Source organism: Lagenorhynchus albirostris, chromosome 11 (assembly GCF_949774975.1).
Source record: "Lagenorhynchus albirostris chromosome 11, mLagAlb1.1, whole genome shotgun sequence".
Classification (NCBI taxonomy): domain Eukaryota; kingdom Metazoa; phylum Chordata; class Mammalia; order Artiodactyla; family Delphinidae; genus Lagenorhynchus; species Lagenorhynchus albirostris.
This window is the reverse complement of record NC_083105.1, coordinates 45,624,746-45,644,372: the sequence shown is the minus strand read 5'-3', so window position 1 is coordinate 45,644,372 and position 19,627 is coordinate 45,624,746. Positions and strand designations below refer to the sequence as shown.

Sequence of the window (19,627 nt, the reverse complement as noted above, 5' to 3'; positions counted from 1 at the left end):
CAGCACACCACCATCCCCACCCCACTGCCGCTTTCCCCCCTTGGTTTCCACACATCTTTTCTCTACATTGCTGTGTCTCAACTCTCATCCTGCAAACCGGTTCATCTGTACCACTTTTCTAGGTTCCAGATACATGCGTTAATATACGATATTTGTTTTTCTCTTTCTGAGTTACTTCACTCTGTATGACAGTCTGTAGATCCGTCCACGTCTCAACAAATGACTCAATTTCGTTCCTTTTTAGGGCTGAGTAATATTCCATTGTATATATGTGCCACATCTTCTTTATCCATTCATCTGTTGATGGACACTTAGGTTACTTCCAGGACCTGGCTATTGTAAATAGTGCTGCAATGAACATTGGGGCACATGTGTCTTTTTGAATCATGGTTTTCTCATGGTATATGCCCAGTAGTGGGATTGCTGGGTCGTATGGTAGTTCTATTTTTAGTTTTTTAAGGAACCTCCATACTGTTCTCCATAGTGGCTGTATCAATTTACATTCCCACCAACAGTGCAAGAGGGTTCCCTTTCTCCACACCCTCTCCAGCATTTGTTGTTTGTAGATTTTCTGATGATGCCCATTCTAAGTGGTATGAGGTGATACCTCATTGTAGTTTTGATTTGCATGTATCTAATAATTAGTGATGTTGAGCAGCTTTTCATGTGCTTCTTGGCCATCTGTACGTCTTCTTTGGAGAAATGTCTATTTAGGTCTTCTGCCCATTTTTGGATTGCGTTGTTTCTTTTTTTTTTCTTGCGGTGCGCGGGCCTCTCACTGTTGGGGCCCCTCCCGTTGCGGAGCACAGGCTCCGGATGCGCAGGCTCAGCGGCCATGGCTCACGGGCCCAGCCACTCCGCGGCATGTGGGATCCTCCTGGACTGGGGCACGAACCCGTGTCCCCTGCATCGGCAGGTGGACTCTCAACCACTGCGCCACCAGGGAAGCGCTGTTTGTTTCTTTAATATTGAGCTACATGAGCTGTTTATATATTTTGGATTTAATCCTTTGTCCATTGATTCGTTTGCAAATATTTTCTCCCATTCTAAGGGGTGTCTTTTCGTCTTGTTTATGGTTTCCTTTGCTGTGCGAAAGCTTTGAAGTTTCATTAGGTCCCATTTGTTTATTTTTGTTTTTATTTCCATTACTCTAGGAGGTGGATCAAAAAAGATCTTGCTGTGGTTTATGTCAAAGACTGTTCTTCCTATGTTTTCCTCGAAGAGTTAAACACACATATTATTAATGAAAGTCTATTGAACTTAGATAAAGACAGGAAAGTATTTGTCCACAATCAGTTACTGTGCTGCATTAGGTATTTTGCTTTGCCAGTGATTAGCAAGAACAAGTGATCTGGCTAACAAAAACAGACAAAAAAAATTGATGAAACAAGTTATGAAAAGACTTTCATTTGGCAAATGTACTTTGTTCTTATTTTATCTCTCCTATAATCTTATTTTTTTAATAGAGATTAAAAAAATATCCACTGTGATTTCAGTTAAGATGTTGGGTAAATAAGCATCAGGTGCAGATGACAGATGTCTGATGAGATTGTTAAGTCTGTCAGTACCCCTAAAGTTTGGAAGATGAAATCATTGGAATTAGAAGAAATAGTGGTGCTGTAACTCCGGGTTTGGAGGAGTAAGGTGGGAAATGTACTATTACTTTGATCCTCATTACTTTGTGCCTACCCTGAGAATATTCTGGGAGATGAGTTGGTGTCCAGGAACACTTAGTGTCCAAGTGGAGGAGTGCCAAGTTAAGAATGTGTGTATGTTCTGGAATAGGCAGCGTTGTGCAATGGAAAAAGCACTGTGGAGTCAGACAGGCTTCCACCCACTGAAGGACCTGACTAAGTTGGCTGACCTTGGGTGAGTCACTGTATTTCCTTAAATCTTAGGTTCACAACTGTAAATAGGGCTAATTACCTACTTCACAGGGTTGTTACAAAGAATAAATGAGAAAGCCAAAGCATGGTGGCACACAGTATGTACTATTTTTTTTTTCCTTCCCATATTCCTAGAACCTTTGAATTGACGTTGTTTATGCCACTGTCCCCTGCTCTTTCTAGATGGGGTTCTTCACTGAGATATTGCCAGGGATTTATAAATCCCTTGGGAAAGTGTGGGGAAAAGATTTTATATGTGCATATGAGCAGTTTTCTTGAGAGTGAGTGGGTTCATAGCTTTCATCAGATTCTCAAAGAAGTCTATGATCATGCCTCCCTCCCACTCTTACTACCATGTAACGGAATTAAGAACCTCTGCCCCAGAGTAAGTATTATATAACCATGAATGGTATCTCAGTAGTCTGGCCAAATTAAGTATGCGTCGTAGAGGTAGTAGGAAAAAAAGACCAAAACAGATTTCAACCATTTGATCGTTTGCTGCTGTCTTGATGTTACATAAAATCTTGCAGCTTTATTCTCAAATATAATTGTTTTTGTTTTTAAAACAGATGTTTGTTCTTTAAGAAAATATCTATAAAATATTAAAAACTTAGGGTTTATGTAAAATGAGATGATTTGTATTACAGAAGGACTCTTTCCATAGAGTGGGACTTAAGTTTTTTGTTATGAAGGAAGAAAACGATACAGTGGGGACCCTATGGTAATGTGCTTTACTAATGCATCACATATTTGAGTTAAAATAATTTGGTTTATAAGGAAACTTAGGAACACATCTTTTATGTAAATTGAGTTATACGAGTCACATTGTGGATATGTTTATCTACGGTAACAACATTTGCAAGTCCGCTGTGGGCAGCACTATGGTTCCTCCTGTCCCCTCTATTAGAGAAGTGTTAGCTCACATCTCAGTCTGGGAGGTACCATAGCATAGTGGTTATGAGTCATGTCTGGAGCCAGACTGCCTTCATTTCAAATCCTACTCTGTCACTTGCTGTGTGACCTTGGACAATATACTTACCATTCCTTTGTCTCTGTTTCCACATCTGTAATATTTGGATAATAATTATATCTAATCACAGAGTGTTACGAGAAGTGAATTAATATGGAAAAGCTTTTAGAACACTGCCCATTTCATTATAAGCACTGTGAAAATGTTAAATAAATAAAAATATGTACTCTAGTTAACAGAAGACTTATACTCATGAAAAGTTAACTTAAAATACAAGGTGGTATATGCTGTATATTACAAGATTACGTTCCCTAAAGTTCTTCTGCATAGAGAAATTCACTGTGGGTTGTCTGGGTCATATGAGAAAGCTTAAAAATTCAAGGAAGAAGGGTGTAGGTCATGAACTGGTCTTGATAGGTGAGATCCAGATAGAGAAAGAATAGACCCAAATTAGAGAGGAATTTTATCAACAAACAGAATTGGAGGGAATGTATAATATAGACTATATAAGTTTCTGAGTAAGTAGAGAAATACTGGAAGCTTTCTTGGGAAGATAGATGTGGACAAAGGGTGGAGGTCCTTGGATACAAAGATAGGCTTTGAGACTTTTATTTGTAGATTAGGGCTCCCTGACTTTTATAAAGGAGAAGCTTATGAATGATTTTTTAAAAAGTGCATAGCACAGTACTTGGTGGAAGGTAAGCATTCAATAACTGTTAGCTAGTGTTAGCAATAGTAGTGGAAATGACTGCGTAGTGTCTCACTGTATGGATGGACTATATTTGTATATTTTTAAAAAATAGCCTATTGATGGACACTTAGGTTATTGTCTTTTTCTTCTTCTTTCCTTTTTTCTTTTTTTTTTAATAATCGTCGCTGTAATGAGCACTCTTTCCATAAAATTGTTTTTATACATCCGTAGTTCCTTAGGAGAGACTTAACACTGTCTCTGAACTTACGGGAGAGTGATGGTAAGTTTCAGAGGGACTAGTAGAAAGAAAATGATGGAGCTTTACCAGCTATAATTCACTCCCCTCTGCTGAGAAATCCCCACAAAACTCATGACAAAAAGGCTATTATGGTATTAGCTGCCAGCAGGGATGTAGTTCAAGCATACTTATTAAAAACGATAACTTATTAGAGAGCTCAGCTATGGATATGATAATTTTTTTTTATTTGTTTTTAATCATGGAGGCTTTGGGAAGATAATTTAACATGTAGACCAGAGAACCAGAGTGTGAGGTGAGACCAAAGGTATTTATATTATGACATAATACGAGACTGGTAGTCATAGAACTCCAGAGGAAATATAAAAGCAAGGCTTGGTAGGTTTTTTTAGAATATGGGATGACAGGGGAGGAAGAATATTCAGTGATGATATTCCTAAGATTCTAAACCTCAGTGACTTGGAGAATATGATCAAAATACTAATGTTGGAATGGAAAGCTGATTTTGGAGGGAAGATCAGTTTAAATATGTTTGAAAGAAGAGAGGGAGGCATTTAAGTTTACTTACCTATTAAATATTAGGATAGGAGTTAGGTTTTGAGTTTCTTTATATAACATTGATATTGAAACAGAACAAATAGTTGAATTCAGATAAGTTATACAGCTAATAAGTGGCAAAGCTAAGATTCAAATCCAAAGTTTTGCTTCAAAGTTTATATTCTTCGCCCTTATGCTATGAGTGGGAAATAGTCCTTTATTCATATTTATTGTCGTAACATGTATTTGGTCTTCTCATATTCCAAGTTATTTCTTTGTCATTGAATTTATTTCATACCCTTTTCTATATAACCTGTGTTTTGTTTTTTTAAAAAAACAAATGTATTTATTCTATTTATTTACTTATTTTTTGGCTGCGTTGGGTCTTCATTGCACGCGGGCTTTCTCTAGTTGCCGTGAGCGGGGGCTACTCCTCGTTGCGGTGCATGGGCTTCTCATTGGGTGGCTTCTCTTGTTGGGGAGCACATGCTTTAGGCACGCGGGCTTCAGTAGTTGTGGCACGTGGGCTTCAGTAGTTGTGGCTCACGGGCTCTAGAGCGCAGGCTCAGTAGCTGTAGCGCACGGGCTTAGTTGCTTCGCGGCATGTGGGATTTTCCTGGACCAGGGCTCGAACCCGTGTCCCCTGCATTAGCAGGCGGATTCTTAACCACTGCGCCACCAGGGAAGGCCCCTAACCTGTGTTTTATTTAATAAAATATCTTGAGTGTAGCTTGGGCTTTGAAGGCAGACATTGCTGGATTTGATCTCAGCTCTGCCATTTGTGTCTCTGTAGATTCCTTAGTTAATCACTAAATCTGGTGGCCTTTTCTTAGTTTTAATTTTCCTTGGTATACATACAGCATAAAGTCCTTCCTGAAATCTAGGTTCCTTCTCCTTCAGTAATAATTCACCATCCTAGCCTTTTATCTGTTTTACTTTCCATCTCTGCACTTTCTTCTATATATATACACTTAAATGTGACTGTCTTTGCATAGCTTTGAAGTTGGCTCTTTGTTCCTTTTTTAAACAGGTCAACTGACTCTGTTTTCTGATTATATTCCCTCTTCAATTACTTGATTCATTTTTCTCTTTTCTATCCTCATGCACTTAGTTCAGGCCCCTTATGTTTTTCTTTCCAACTTTAAAATAGACTCCTGTCTTCCAGGTCTAGTCCTGTTCTTTCTTCCTATCGTATTCATTCTCTTAAAATATAGATCTTATATGTCCTCACTGCTTAGAAACCCTTCATTGATTATCCATTGTCAACAGTATTATTTCCTAACACTCCTTTGGATGAGTTAGGTGTTTTTTTAGGGAAAAAGAAGTCAAATGAGTTTGGGAAATGCTTGTATAAATGCAGTTAGTGAGCCTTCCTTTTGGCAGAATTTTAGTGTGCTAATAGGTACTGTGAATGCACAAAGGGGATATAGAGCAATATACAGCAGTCCCCAAATATACCTGACTGTAGTATACATTAAAAAACAAAAAACTTGTCTAGTGTCTTGGAACACGTTTTATTGAGACCCACAACGTAAAGTCCATAGGCTTAGATATGGAGTCAGGACTTTTTTTTCGATTAATTCAACCTTTGCCTATCTTTGTAGTCTCATCTCTAGCGTCCACCAGACCAACTTGGGAGTTTCCCATAGGGTGGGGAGTTATGTGTTTCAGGCTTCGGTGGCTTCACCCATCTGTCAGGAAAAACCCCCACTACTCCTAAAGGGGAGATCATTACCTTCTTTCTCCTACTACTTCTCCTAAAGGGGAGATCATTACCTTCTTTCTGAAGCCTTCTGTGACTTATCCAAGCAGGCTTTACACTTCCTTCCTCAGTATTTTCCTGTAGTATACTTGGCAAGACCGTCCATTTTAACGATTATCACATGGTATTTTAATTCTCTTTATATTTTAGTTTCTGCAGTGGACTATAAGCTCCTTGAAAGCTGGAACCATTTCCTTTCATTTCTGTGACATTAGTTCCTAGGGCAATTATTAGATATAGTTTAAATAATTGAATTATAAAATAATTGCAGGAAAATTTCCAATAATAATGGTATTCATACAGTTAACTATCAGTAAACATTTCTTTTATCTCATCTTAGAAGTCTCTTAGACACTTTCTATAATGAGTAGGTAGGTGGCATCAAATTAAATGCGAAGAAAATGCTGTAATGAAGAAAAACTAAGAAAACATATTTACCCATTTTTTTGTACTTTTCGTAACTTGTATTCATAAAACAAAATATCTTTTTCTTAGAGTAAAAATAATGTTCTGTCTTCAGTGGAAATAATGTTTAATCATTAATAAAAACTCAGCGATTACTTTTTTTCCCAGATAACTTATTTCATATTGATATGATTCATTCATCTGTAGCTTTGGAAATAAAAAATGTTATTTTATGTGAAACATTGTTTAATGTATATCTCTCTTTTCTTAGGCATCATTCTTAACAAAGAAGTTAAATATTGGTGGGAAAAGAGTAAATCTTGCTATATGGGTAAGTTAACATTTTCAACTGTATGAGTGAAGGCCTAGAGTACCTATTCCTGGTTCTCTCATAACTAATTGGCTCAAAATTTTCTGGATTTATTTTAGTTAACTGAAGTTTAGCCAAAAACTTTTTTTTTTTTTTTTTTGCGGTACGCGGGCCTCTCACTGTTGTGGCCTCTCCCGTTGCGGAGCACAGGCTCCGGATGCGCAGGCTCAGCGGCCATGGCTCACGGGCCCAGCCGCTCCACGGCATGTGGGATCTTCCCGGACTGGGGCACAAACCCACATCCCCTGCATCGGCAGGCGGACTCTCAACCACTGCGCCACCAGGGAAGCCCCAAAACCTTTTTTAAATAAACATTTTTTTTCTAAAATCTGGCTAAGAATTTTATCTTGCATACAATTGTATACATGAATAGTTCTATCATAACATTTTAGCTGGAGAAGGGTCAACTCAGAGGGATTCCATGTCAGAGAAAGGGGTGGACAGCCTGCCTGGCCTTTTTTCCCCCATCTCCATATTCTAATCCTCCAAGGGAATGGCCAGTGGAGAGTAGGGCAAGGATAGTGCAGTAGTGTACCTGTTGGCAGGTGGTCCTGGTGCATGCTCTTTCTCCTTGTCTCCTCTCTCTGGGGAGAACCTAAATTTAGTGCAAGGCCTGTTCCTGGCTTATAATGCCATTGTGGCCCATTCTGACCCTTTGGCAACTGAAATGGTTTTTTAGTGAGGGTGGGAAGATTGCTGAGGAAGAGGAAGGTTGGGGAGGGGAGAAGTAATCTTTATATAACAGTAAAACATTAAATACTGATTATAACTTGACTTAAAAATTTTATTTGTAACCTGTTTTGTTTCTTTTAACAGTGTTTTGGGGTTATCTATAAATTTATACCCCACTTTCCAATTAAAAGTTCACTGTAGTTACAATAACAGATGTATTTTTTCTTCTGATCTAATAAGAGTTTATTGCTTTATTTAGGATACAGCAGGTCAAGAGAGATTCCATGCATTGGGTCCAATTTACTACAGAGATTCAAATGGAGCTATTTTAGTTTATGATATAACAGATGAAGATTCGTTTCAGAAGGTATTCTGTTTACTTATGGGTAGATGACTTAATAGAACAACACTGATTTTTTCAAGTCTGCATTAACATCTTTTGTTTACTAATGTGATTAGCCTTGGCTTTAAAGGTAAAGTATAGTTTGTGCATAAATGATGACCACTCATTTTTTTTAATGGAGTATTTAATTCATGTTAACAATATGGATATCATTTATTAATAGTTTATTACATGGCTTTCTCAGATATTAGGAAAGGGAAATAATCTGAAGTAAAGCTTCAGAAAAATATAGAGGCTTTTTTTCTCCCTATTAAAGAAAAATCACATACATTTTTTGGTTCCATACACACTGGCCACCTGATAACTTGGTATGGATGCATGGGCAGGTTCCATAATTGTGGGGAGGAAAACGAAGAACTAAATCAAGTTTAAGCTCTTTCTTCTCACTAAATTTCCTGGAGGATATAATATAAATTTTAAAAGGACAATCTAGGTAGTGTTCATTTTAAAGCTCCTCCATTTTTTTTAACCCCTCTTTAAACATTCACCAAAAATAAAGAATTTTTATAGTTGTTTGGGACCAAAAATGAGTGACCATTAAACTTACCTCTGAATTCTCATCACAATTAGGATTGTGACTAGTTACTTATTTGACCTTTTCTTTGAAAGCCCTTCTTGGAATAACTTTGTCAAGGATGTTTAACTAAAGGGGGTAATTTCCAAGGTAGAGACTTTTCTTGCCTTGAGTTACAGGTTTGTACTTGTTGAAATTACTTGCCTTTTTAGTTTTTTATTTTTATTTTATTTCCTAGTATTTAACTGATGAAGCAGATGTACAAGTTAGCCCTTGGATTATTAATGCCATGTGGAAAAACTTAGTCCAAGGAGTAGAAAAATGAAGCAATAGGTAGCTTTCAGATTTAATGACATTTAAAATAAAGATATATATGTGGGGTGCTGTTTGTTATCCCTCCCTGCCTTTTTGGCATAAAAAGAAATGATTTAAGTATTTTATTGCTTAAAAGAAGGTGGAGTCTATTAGGTTGAAAAGTAACTAGTTGTCTCTGGCTGTATAACAAAACCCCCAAAATTTGGTGACTTAAAACAATGAAATATTATTTCTCGTGGTGTTTTAAGGGTTGACTGGGCAAGTCCTCTGCTCCATGTGGTGTCAGTGGAGTCAGTCATGCAGCTGCATTGAACTGGGGGTTTGACTGGGTGGGAACCTGGATCCAAGAGGGCCTGGTTTTCCTCCACATGGCCTCTCACTCCATTTGGTGTCTCATTCTCCAGTACTCTCTCCACATGCTCTCATTATTCCATATTCCAGCCAAAGCTTCTTATGTGACAGCTGGATCCCAAGAGTGTAGCTGCCTGACCTTCCTAAGGCTTTAGTCTGGAATTGGCATGGCATTAGTTCTGCCACATTCTCTTGGTCAAAGCAAGTTACAAGGCTAGCCCAGAGTCAAAGAGAGAGGAAATACTCTTGGCAAAGAATTGGTGACCATCTTTAACTCATTACAGAGTGTATGGGGGTAATGAATAGGATGCCTGTGGAGGGGGATCTGATTGCAGGTGAATAACAAATTTTTTAAAAATTGGTTAGATTTAGTAGGTCTTGATACTATATGTACAGGGAGTAGGGTAATAACATAATTGGATTCTGGCATGTTTCCTTTGAAGTGATGAGGATGTACATTTTATACCAGTACTGTCAGATTTTTCTTATATGAAATCAACTAAGGGTGGAAGTTAAATGCTTCTCTGAACATGTTATACATATATGTGAGTGAAACAAAAAGATGGGACTGTACTGAGAAAAGTGTAGTTCAGTGCTATTATAAATTGTTGATTACCTTTGTTTTTATACAGATTTTGTGTTTACTACAGTTCCTTTGCATTCTTGCAGAGAATAGGCGTGTGAAACTGTTACTTTGTGCATAGGAACATATGCACAGTAAATGCTTATCACACATATCTAATGTAATTTTTGTTATTTGTAGATGTGTATGTATTTTTTTAGGAAGGTATATAAGTTCTGTGTCATTTGATTACATATGTACTAAATTCCATTACACAAAAATGAAAGTAGGTATCCCAAGTTGGTTCTTTATCCTGTTTTATGGTAATCAATATATTTAAAATCATGAGTTCAAAAGATTGCTTAATTTCAGGGACTTGCCTGGTGGTCCAGTGGTTAAGAATCCACCTTTTAATGCAGGGGACGTGGGTTCAGTCCCTGGTCAGGGAACTAAGATCCCACATGCCGCGGGGCAGCTAAGCCCGAGCGCTGTAACTACTGAGCCCGCACACTCTGGAGCCCACGCACCACAACTAGACAGCCCACGCACTGCAACAAAGAGCCTGTGTGCCACAACTGAGACCCGACACAGCAAAAGAGAGAGAGAGGGAAAGAAAGAAAGGAAGGAAGGAAGCCCAGCATTAAAAAAAACCCAAAAAAACCTAATTTCAGTTTACTCCCCACGGTGCTTGCTGCTCTGCTCCATCCGTAGTGAAGAATCAGTTTGCCACTGGAGTCATTGTGCATCAGGGGCTCTCCACCAGGGGGCAGCAATGTCTAGAGACATCTTTGATTGTCGCACCTGGAGGATGGAACTGGTATCTAGTGGGTAGGAAGCCAGGGATACTGCTAAGCATCATACATTGCACAGGACAGTCCCTCACAACAAAGAACTATCTGAGCCAAAATATCAGTAGCGCTGAACTTGAAGAAACCTATCCTACGCCAAAGGATGAAATTTTATTTTACTCTTTTTGGTACCTATATACATTTTGTTTTCCTTTAAATGTGTGACACAGAAGCTCCTATGCCCTCTATTTGTGACCCAGTTGGGTTACAAAAGATTTTTAATTAAGCCCATGTTTTCTTAAGTCCAAAGTGATTCTCTATAAGCATCTATTATCAGAGGCTGGAATTGACATGCTTTTGCTTTGGTGAACAGCTTTGCTTGGATTTATGGGCAGTTATGAAAGTCTGTAATTAGAGATGCTTGTGTTTATTCTTATGTGTAGATATAGAGAGAAATCTTTCCATTGGATGTTTGTCTGTGTGTGTGGTTTGCGATATAAATGATCCTACAGTGAATCATTCCTAGTAACAACTAAACACATGGACTGTTTGACAAAGTTTTGAGGTATTTTGACAGTGTTGAGTTTTGGAGTGTTGTAATGGTAGTCATTGTTACAGGATTTGTTTTAATATTTACTCTTTTGTGTACACAGGTTAAAAACTGGGTCAAAGAATTACGGAAAATGTTGGGAAATGAAATCTGTTTATGTATAGTTGGTAAGCATCATTACTTTTTAAAAATGTCCTTTGTTTCCTTAACACTTTATTAAAGAATAGTAAATCAGTAATTTTCATTTTAAAGTTACATGAAAAAAGAAGAGTGGTATTTTAGTATTTAATATTTTAGTATAATTTGGGATTTGGAAGTGATCTTTCAGGAGGTTCAGACATCTGTACTTCAAGGAATGCCTTTGGGGAGCAAGTGGGAAGCCCTAAACATGTAGGGCATCAAGTCCCCCAGCCTTGCTTCAACTTGACCCTTGGTTTTTCATCATAAGATTATTTTAGAAAAGAAGAGTTCAGCAACTACTTTACAATATAATTAAAATCAATGACTTAAGCTGTGTTCTTGTTCTGTATATTTAACTATACCCATTTTTGAGTTAAGAATAAATGTGACTCCAAAGATATAAGTAGATCATGATATACTAGACTGGAAAAATATCTTAAGAGGTAAAGTAAAACAACTCTAGAATTCACTCTTGGACTTCTGGCATTTCTCTTTGGTTTCCTTTTTCTTTAGAGTATTATTTCTATGATATAACAGCTAATTATTGGTCAGTAAAGTGTTCCAGACACTATGCTGTGTACTCAGTGGACATTATCTCATGTAATCTTCACAACCCTATGAGGGTTTTGTAGAGGAAGCTGAGCCCTGGAGATACGTACTTAATAACTTGCTTAATATCATGCAACTATCAGAGATGGGATTCAAATTGAGTCATTCAGACTCCTCTGCTTATGATATTAATCCTTATGAATAGCCTCAGGTTGTTTTCTCTCTTCCTTTTTATGTAACTGATAAATGGCTTGGGAGAAACCAGGGTAGTTTTAGTGGAGGACATAGAATGGAGTAGTCACCGTGGGCAAATTCTGCTTTTAGCCTTAAGAATTTTTTTGTTTTAACCTGAGTTTACATTTCTTACATTTTGTCACCATTAGATTGGTAAACTTTACAGGTCCAGATCAGGGTGCAAGTTTTGGGAGAGGAACAGGAGCTGATCTGGCCTGCTTTTTAGTCTAGATGCTAGATGTTAGGCTAGATGATGGGAATATTTCAAACAAGAACACTGGAGTCATAGACCACATAGGAGTTTGGGACCAAAGCTGCAGCTAGTCATTGGTAAGTTTGGCCTGCTTTTGTCTGTCTGGTATATTGGACTTACTGGGAGTGGAAGTGGTCATAGTAGGTGAATGACTAAAGATTTGATGATTTGGGATTCTGGTTATCTCTCAGAAGAGAGGAAGGAAGTAACACATTCTAAGTAACATAGCTAACATATTCTTAAGAAAGTCAAAGAAGGGATTTACCTGGCAGTCCAGTGGTTAAGACTTTGCCTTCCAATGCAGGGGCTGTGGGTTCCTCCCTGGTTGGGGAGCTAAGATCCCACATGCCTTGGGGCCAAAAAACCAAAACATAAAATAGAGGCAATATTGTAACAAATTCAGTAAAGGCTTTAAAATGGTCCACATCAAAAAAATCTTTAAAAAAAAAAAAGAAAGAAAAAAGGAAAGTCAAAGAAGCCTCAAGAACTTGTTACTTGACCAAGGTTACAAAGTAACATTTAAAAAATTAGCTGGGTGGGAATTCCCTGGTGGTCCAGTGGTTAGTGCTAAGCACTTCCACTGCAGGGGGGCACGGGTTCAATCTCTGCTACCGGGACCAAGGATCCCACAAGCCTCGCAGCATGGCCAAAAAAAAAAAAAAATTAGCTGGGTGAATAAACTTAGGATAATTAACTTAAACTTTGTATTCTTCATGTTCATATTCTTAGAAGGTTTAGTAATATTGAAACTGGTAGCTTACTGCCCCCAAGTAGGGTTAGATACGTCTCATTTCATGTTATATAATGTTTATTAATGTTTGGTATAAAGTATAAAAGGCTCTCACTCTCCCTTTTCCGTTGGCAAGTGTGACATGGAATTCTATTTGTAATTCAGAGTTGGAAGAATTTTGAGAGCCCATTTACCACAAAAGGAAAATTTCACGAAGTTACCATATCTGTGTAACCAGTACATTAGAAGCCCCACCAGTACATTAGAAGCCCCCTTTCTTTTTTTTCTTTTTTTTTTCTGTGCTCCTTTCTCATCCCAACACTACCCCAGTTGCTTTCTCCTCACCCCAGACATAATCCTGACTTTTTACTGAAGGGACTGGTTGTGTTCTGAATTTCAGAAAATAGGATCATGTGTGTATGGGAGCTATTTTGTCTGTTGTTTTGGCTTTACATTATGTTTACAAGATTCCTCTATGTTCTTGTATATAGTTGTACTTCATTTTACTCTCTTTGCTATCTAATACTTAATTCTATGAATATTCCACAGTTTATCCTTCTGCTGTTGATGGATATCTGCATAATTTTTTCCACGTCTTGATTTTCATTTCATTCTATATATGTTCAGTGTTTATTTTCTCTCCTGTTTTAAAACTAACTTCAAAATAATACTACCTCATAGCATTGTGATGAAGACTAAATAATGATTTGGAAAACACTTGGTACAGAGTAGGCATATGACAAATATTTGTTCCTTTCCCTTTACGCAAGACAGTCCTTCAAACATTTGAAGCCTACTTGGATGGTTCACCTAAAATCTTCCCTAAGTTTTCAACTGTTTGGGCTAACTTTCAGACATCCTCATCATCCTGATTATTTTTTCCTAGGTTCATTTCGGTGTATCAGTGTGTCTCCTACACTTGAAATGAATACTAGAATCCAAACATTGTTGACTCAATGCATACTATAGCTCTCTCTTTTTTTAAATCTTCTTACTGTCCTTCTACCAGCATTGCCCAAGATTGGATATACTTTTTAGCAGTCATGTCAACTCAATTTCTCTTTTACGTAGATTATAGTTAACAAAAATCAGAATTCCTTTTTTATAAGTATTGGTCTTCTGTCAGGCTTTCCCCATCTTCCTACATAACTAAATTATTTAAACCTAAGTGTAGGAATTTCAACTTGTCATAGGTTTCTGAATGTTTATGTTTGATATATAATCTACTAGCTTTTTCATGTGTAAATTAGATGCTGAACCTTCTAGGTCCTTATCTAAATCACTGATAATGTGTAAAGCAGGAAGAGAGAACTCTACTAATAGACTTTTCCCTCTAGTTTTAGTTAATCCATTGATCAGCACTCTTGGCTGTGGTTGCTCTGTTTAATAGAGTATTTTGTTTCTAGTCTGTCCTTAATATTTGTATGTTTGTTAAACAAATATTTATTATTAATAATAGCTACCATTTATTGAGTGCCAATAAATGGTATTCTAAGTATTCTAAGTATTCTAAGAACTACACACTTATTTCATTTAAGCCTCCTGACAACACGGCAAGAAGGCATTGTTGCCATTTCCATTTTACACATGAGAAAATGGACTTAGAGAGCTTGATACTTCCCAAACTACATAGTATATAGAGATAGACCTGGGATTTTCATTTGGGTCTGTCTGCTACTTCAAGCCCATATACTTAACCAATAATGTATATTGCTGGCTATGTACCAGGCTTTGAGAATAATGTAGTGAATAAGTTAAAAAATAGATATGGTCCTTGTCTCCCCAGAGCTTATCATGTAGGGTGAGACAGAAAAACAAGCTCTTATTGTACATTATGATACATGCTATCAAGGGGTTGGGGGTGTGCTGTGATAGCACAGAAGCAAACCGAACTAAATTGGGGGAGTGGTGGTTAAGGGATTTCCGAAGCCAGCCAGGGTTGTGGTAGGAAATGTGTTAATTATCATGAGTTTAATTCTCTCATAACAGTATTGATTTTCCATTTGATCATTCACTGTCATTTTCCATTTGATCATTCACTGTGATGGCTGAAAAATACTCTATTGAACACATCCTATGTGCTAGACTTTTTACATATATCTTATTTTCACATTAACCTTGCAAAGTTTATTAGCTACATTTGTACAAAGTGAGACTAAGGGGTTAAGTAATTTGCCCCAAATCTTATAGTTTTGAAATGAGCCAGGACTTAAAAACAAGTTTTATCAGATTTAAAAATTTCTTTCCACTAGGCCACACAACATCCAGTCTAAGCAAAATAAAGTTCTAGCTCTTTATTGCTATTAGGCCGTCTGCCCTTAGCAATGGGTGTATCCCTTCCGTGTTCTTAATTCAAATAGGTATTTTTAAAGAAGATAAAATTTTTAGTATTCTTAGCAGGATAGCCTTTTCCTCTCCTATAGCTTCCGTCAGCTTTCCCCCCTAGCCTTTATTGTACTATACTTTCAAGTAGGTGCTTACTTTGGTGGTTATTCTTATTTTCAGGTGTTGTAAGCCTATTAGAAAGTTCCCAATGTGGCTGCACAGTAGTATTGAAACAGATATGAGCCTCAACCACAAGCTTTAGCTCTCTTGCTTTTAAAAGAACATAGCTAAAAAGGTCTTGAACTTTGGAAAGGTGTCAGTCACTGACAGGCAGTTTTGTGACTTCGTCTGTGCTGTTAATCCATTATGAGCACTTAATTGTTCAAAGAAATAGTAGTTATTTAGTAGAGGGATTTTTTTTTTGTTTAAAATATTAATTATGTTATTAAAATAGTTAGCCATTTTAATAATAACTGGTTTTAGGGAACTCCCTGGCAGTCCATTGTTTAGGACTTGGCGCTTTCATTGCCGTGGCCTGGGTTCAATCCGTGGCTGGGGAACTAAGATCCCGCAAGCCGTGTGGCATGGCCAAAAGATTAAAAAACAAAAAAATACTGGCTTTATTAAAGTTTAGTTAAGTTTAAAATGCTGTTAAATAATAAAGCAGTGTCAATAATTTTCCCCAAATATTCATGTGAGGCAACAAGGTGATTGTCTACTTTCCCTATCCTCAGTTTTTAAAAATAGATGTTGGTAATTATGGTGGATTTTTAAAAAAGAGACATTAAAACTCTAACAAACCAACTCATAGGGTTTTAGTTAATTGCAACAAAAGTCTCCTTTGATCTGTAGGAGGCTGTTTTACCTTTTTACAGTGGCAGAATCTTGTGCCTCCATTTGTTGGAGCTGCCTGCCACTAGGTGGTGCTTTGTGCATTCTTCATAGCATGAAACAACTTATTCCACTGGTGACCGTTGGATATATTGGTTGTAATATTTAGCAAATTAAAATTTTATTGATAAAGTATAATGTGGGAAATCAGAACTGATATGTGTCTTCTTGCTGAGATAGGCTGATAACTGTTCAAAGAAGGAAGAGTTTATTACTGAATTTGTTAGTACCAGCTGAGCTTTAGTAATGTCTGCTTCCCTCCCTCAACCTTAGGCTATGGTGTCAGATCATTGCTTAAAGCTGCACGTAATTAGGTGCTCAGATTATTTGCGGTCTTCATATACAGAACCTCTGGGCTTGTACCTCTCAGTTCTAAGCATCGCATCTTTCATTGGGTGCTTACTTCAATACTTTATCTGAAATTGTCTTCTAGACTCCCTAAGGTCCTGAGAAAAAATGACCTTATTTACAAGGTTTCCTTTTTTACCCCTATAGGTCATAATAGAAGAAATGAAAATATTTGTTTAAAGTGTCCTTTCTTAGGGTATTTTTCCCCTTTTCTGTATGTTATTTCCATTGCCTTTAGCACTCTGTCCAGCCTACTTACCTTAATCTCTACTGTGTATATAATAAGGAATCTGCATTTTGCAGTTCCTACACTTTTGTTCTGGTGGCTTTATGGCATAATCTCAGTTTGGTTCCATTGTTTAAGGAGAGCTAAACTTATTTTCAGTAATTTAAAATCTGCATGATGTTCATATACTCAGTTGTCTCATGTTTTTAAAACAAATGTAGTTTCTTCCCCTGCAGTGGTGAAGTACTTCAAAAGCCATATATTTTAATGCTTTCTTTAACCAGTTAATATCATCGAGAAAACCAAAATATTCTTAGGATCCAAGAGGCTAGCCTAATATATTTTCATGAACCATAATTATTGATTGGGGACCATTTACACTTGGCTAAGACTCATAGGTTTATCCTTAGGATTCCCTAGTGAATCTTAGTCCCATTTATACCCTAAATCAAAAATAGTGCTTATCTCTTTGGAAAAGTTATTTTCTCTGACAGAGGCTGCAGCTTCAGGAGGGATGTGCATTGAGCCATTTGAGGGAGGTTGAGGCATTCACCTTGACAGTCATGATCAGCCCTCATATCCAAATGTCCTGAAACCTTACAGTTTCAGGACATTTAGAAGGACATTTAGAAGTCTGGTGGGTGGGGATTTGTATTATTTTTCCAGATGATTAAAATGGCAATTGTATATTTAGAATTGGCTTAATTTCATTATAAAAATGAATCAATATTAAAGACTGGCATTTACATTTTCAAATTAGGTAATAAAATAGACTTGGAGAAGGAGAGACATGTTTCCATTCAAGAAGCAGAATCGTAAGTGTTATCCCTTCTCTTCCTTCCTTCAGTCACTCTCTGTAAGAAGTCTTCCTCTTTGCACAATGTACTTTACCATTTAGTTATTACTCAAACCTCTTAATATAGATTGAGCTAGTGGATTCAGTGAAGCGAGTTTACACTGGCAATTTCTGGCTTTTGGTGACATTTAAAGTTATTTCACTTTCACTTCTCTTTCTGGTTTCAGTAAAAAGTATTAAGAGTGATGCAAAAGAAAACCGTCATGGCCAAATAGTCAGTGAGTCACAAAAACTGAAGTATTTGGGTTGCAGATTAACTTAGAATAAAAGTCTTGTTTTATTCTTATTTAAAAGTTGATTCAATATATAGAAACGTCAAATGGTATATAATCTTAATTTCACTAAACCTGGGTTAATTAGTAATAAGTCACTAAAATTGCTATTGTAAAAAAAAGTTCAAATGGCAGTCATGACAAAAACATGAAACATATTTTTACTTCAATTACTGATGTTACTTTTTTTTAAGGTATGCAGAATCTGTGGGAGCGAAACATTATCATACTTCAGCCAAACAGAACAAAGGAATTGAGGAACTTTTTCTTGACCTTTGTAAAAGTAGGTATATGGCTCTTTTTAAAATATTGGTAATATTTCGGAGTGATTGTTTGTTTTTAATTTATTTATTTAATTTATTTATTTTTGGCTGCATTGGGTCTTCATTGCTGCGCGCGGGCTTTCTCTAGTTGCGTTGGGTGGGGGCTACTCTTCATTGCAGTGCACGGGCTTCTCATTGCGGTGGCTTCTCTTGTTGTGGAGCACGGGTTCTAGGTGCGCGGGCTTCAGTAGTTGTGGCTTGCGGGCTCTAGAGCACAGGATCAGTAGTTGTGGCGCACAGGCTTAGTTGCTCCGTGGCATGTGGGATCTTCTGGGACCAGGGCTCGAACCCGTGTCCCCTGCATTGGCAGGCAGAGTCTTAACCACTGCGCCACCAGGGAAGCCCCTGGGGTGATGTTTTACAGTTTCCATTTTGACCATATTGATGATTTGTTGCATCGACCAGTATTATTATTTACTTAGTATCTTTAACTCATTTTTTGAAGCTTAAATACCTTCTTTAGCCCTATTTCAAGTAGTAATCAATGGCTATGAAATCTTATGTGTAGTATTTGCTAAATACATATTAAAATATATGCATTACTATTAAAAATAAAAATGGAAGGGGAATGGACAGAATAAAACAGATTTAAGAGTTGTAACAACCTTTTGCAGTGGATGGACCTTATTTGGATCCTAATTTGACAAACTAGTGAAAAAGAACATTTGTGAAACAATTGAGACTATATGAACACTCACCGGATATTGATATTAAGAAATTATTGTAAATTTTTTTAGGCGTGGTTATTGTGTAGTGGTTATGCTTAAAAAAAGAATTATTTTTTAAAATGTTTTTATCTTTTAGAAATCATATTAAAATAATCTATGAATAAAATTATGTATCTGGGATTTGATTTAAAATAATGGTAGGGATGATTGCCAAGTATGGATGAAATTGTGTGGTGGACATACAGATTTTCATTATGCTCTTCTTTCTACTTTTATATATGTTTGAGCTTTTCCATATTAAAAAAAGAGAAAGGAAAATGTTTATTATATACAATCTGAAAGTCATTTCTCATATCACCAATAGAATGTATACTATACTTAGGAAAACCCTAGTCTATAGAATAATGGATTGAAATGATTTTGTCAAATTATATTCCTTATAGGTATAGACCTCAGAATGATGGTTTTTTGCTCTAAAAAAATGTACATATATACAAACTTTGAAGTAAATTTCAGTTTTATGTAAGCCTGAAGATCATTCATAATTCTTCTAGAGTGTTAATTCTCTAAATGTGGTCCTGCAATCAGCAGCATTAGCATCACTTGAGAGTATGTTAGAAGTGCAAATTCTTGGGCCTTACCCCAAACCTACTGAATCAGAATCTCTGGAGGTGGTGCCCAGAATCTGTGTTTTAATCCCTCATTATGATTCTGATGCATACTAAAATTTGAGAACCACT

The 19,627-nt window shown here is 36.9% G+C and overlaps 1 protein-coding gene across 1 annotated transcript in view; it reads left to right on the top strand.

Moving 5' to 3' along the window:
* Nucleotides 1–19,627, top strand: part of RAB21 (RAB21, member RAS oncogene family) — a 31,388-nt gene that overhangs the window by 6,832 nt on the left and 4,929 nt on the right. Inside the window, exons 2-6 of the mRNA XM_060165310.1 lie at nucleotides 6,779–6,838; nucleotides 7,809–7,916; nucleotides 11,136–11,199; nucleotides 17,529–17,583; nucleotides 18,091–18,179. Coding sequence (XP_060021293.1) covers nucleotides 6,779–6,838; nucleotides 7,809–7,916; nucleotides 11,136–11,199; nucleotides 17,529–17,583; nucleotides 18,091–18,179 — 376 coding nt within the window. The remainder of the gene's footprint in view (nucleotides 1–6,778; nucleotides 6,839–7,808; nucleotides 7,917–11,135; nucleotides 11,200–17,528; nucleotides 17,584–18,090; nucleotides 18,180–19,627) is intronic.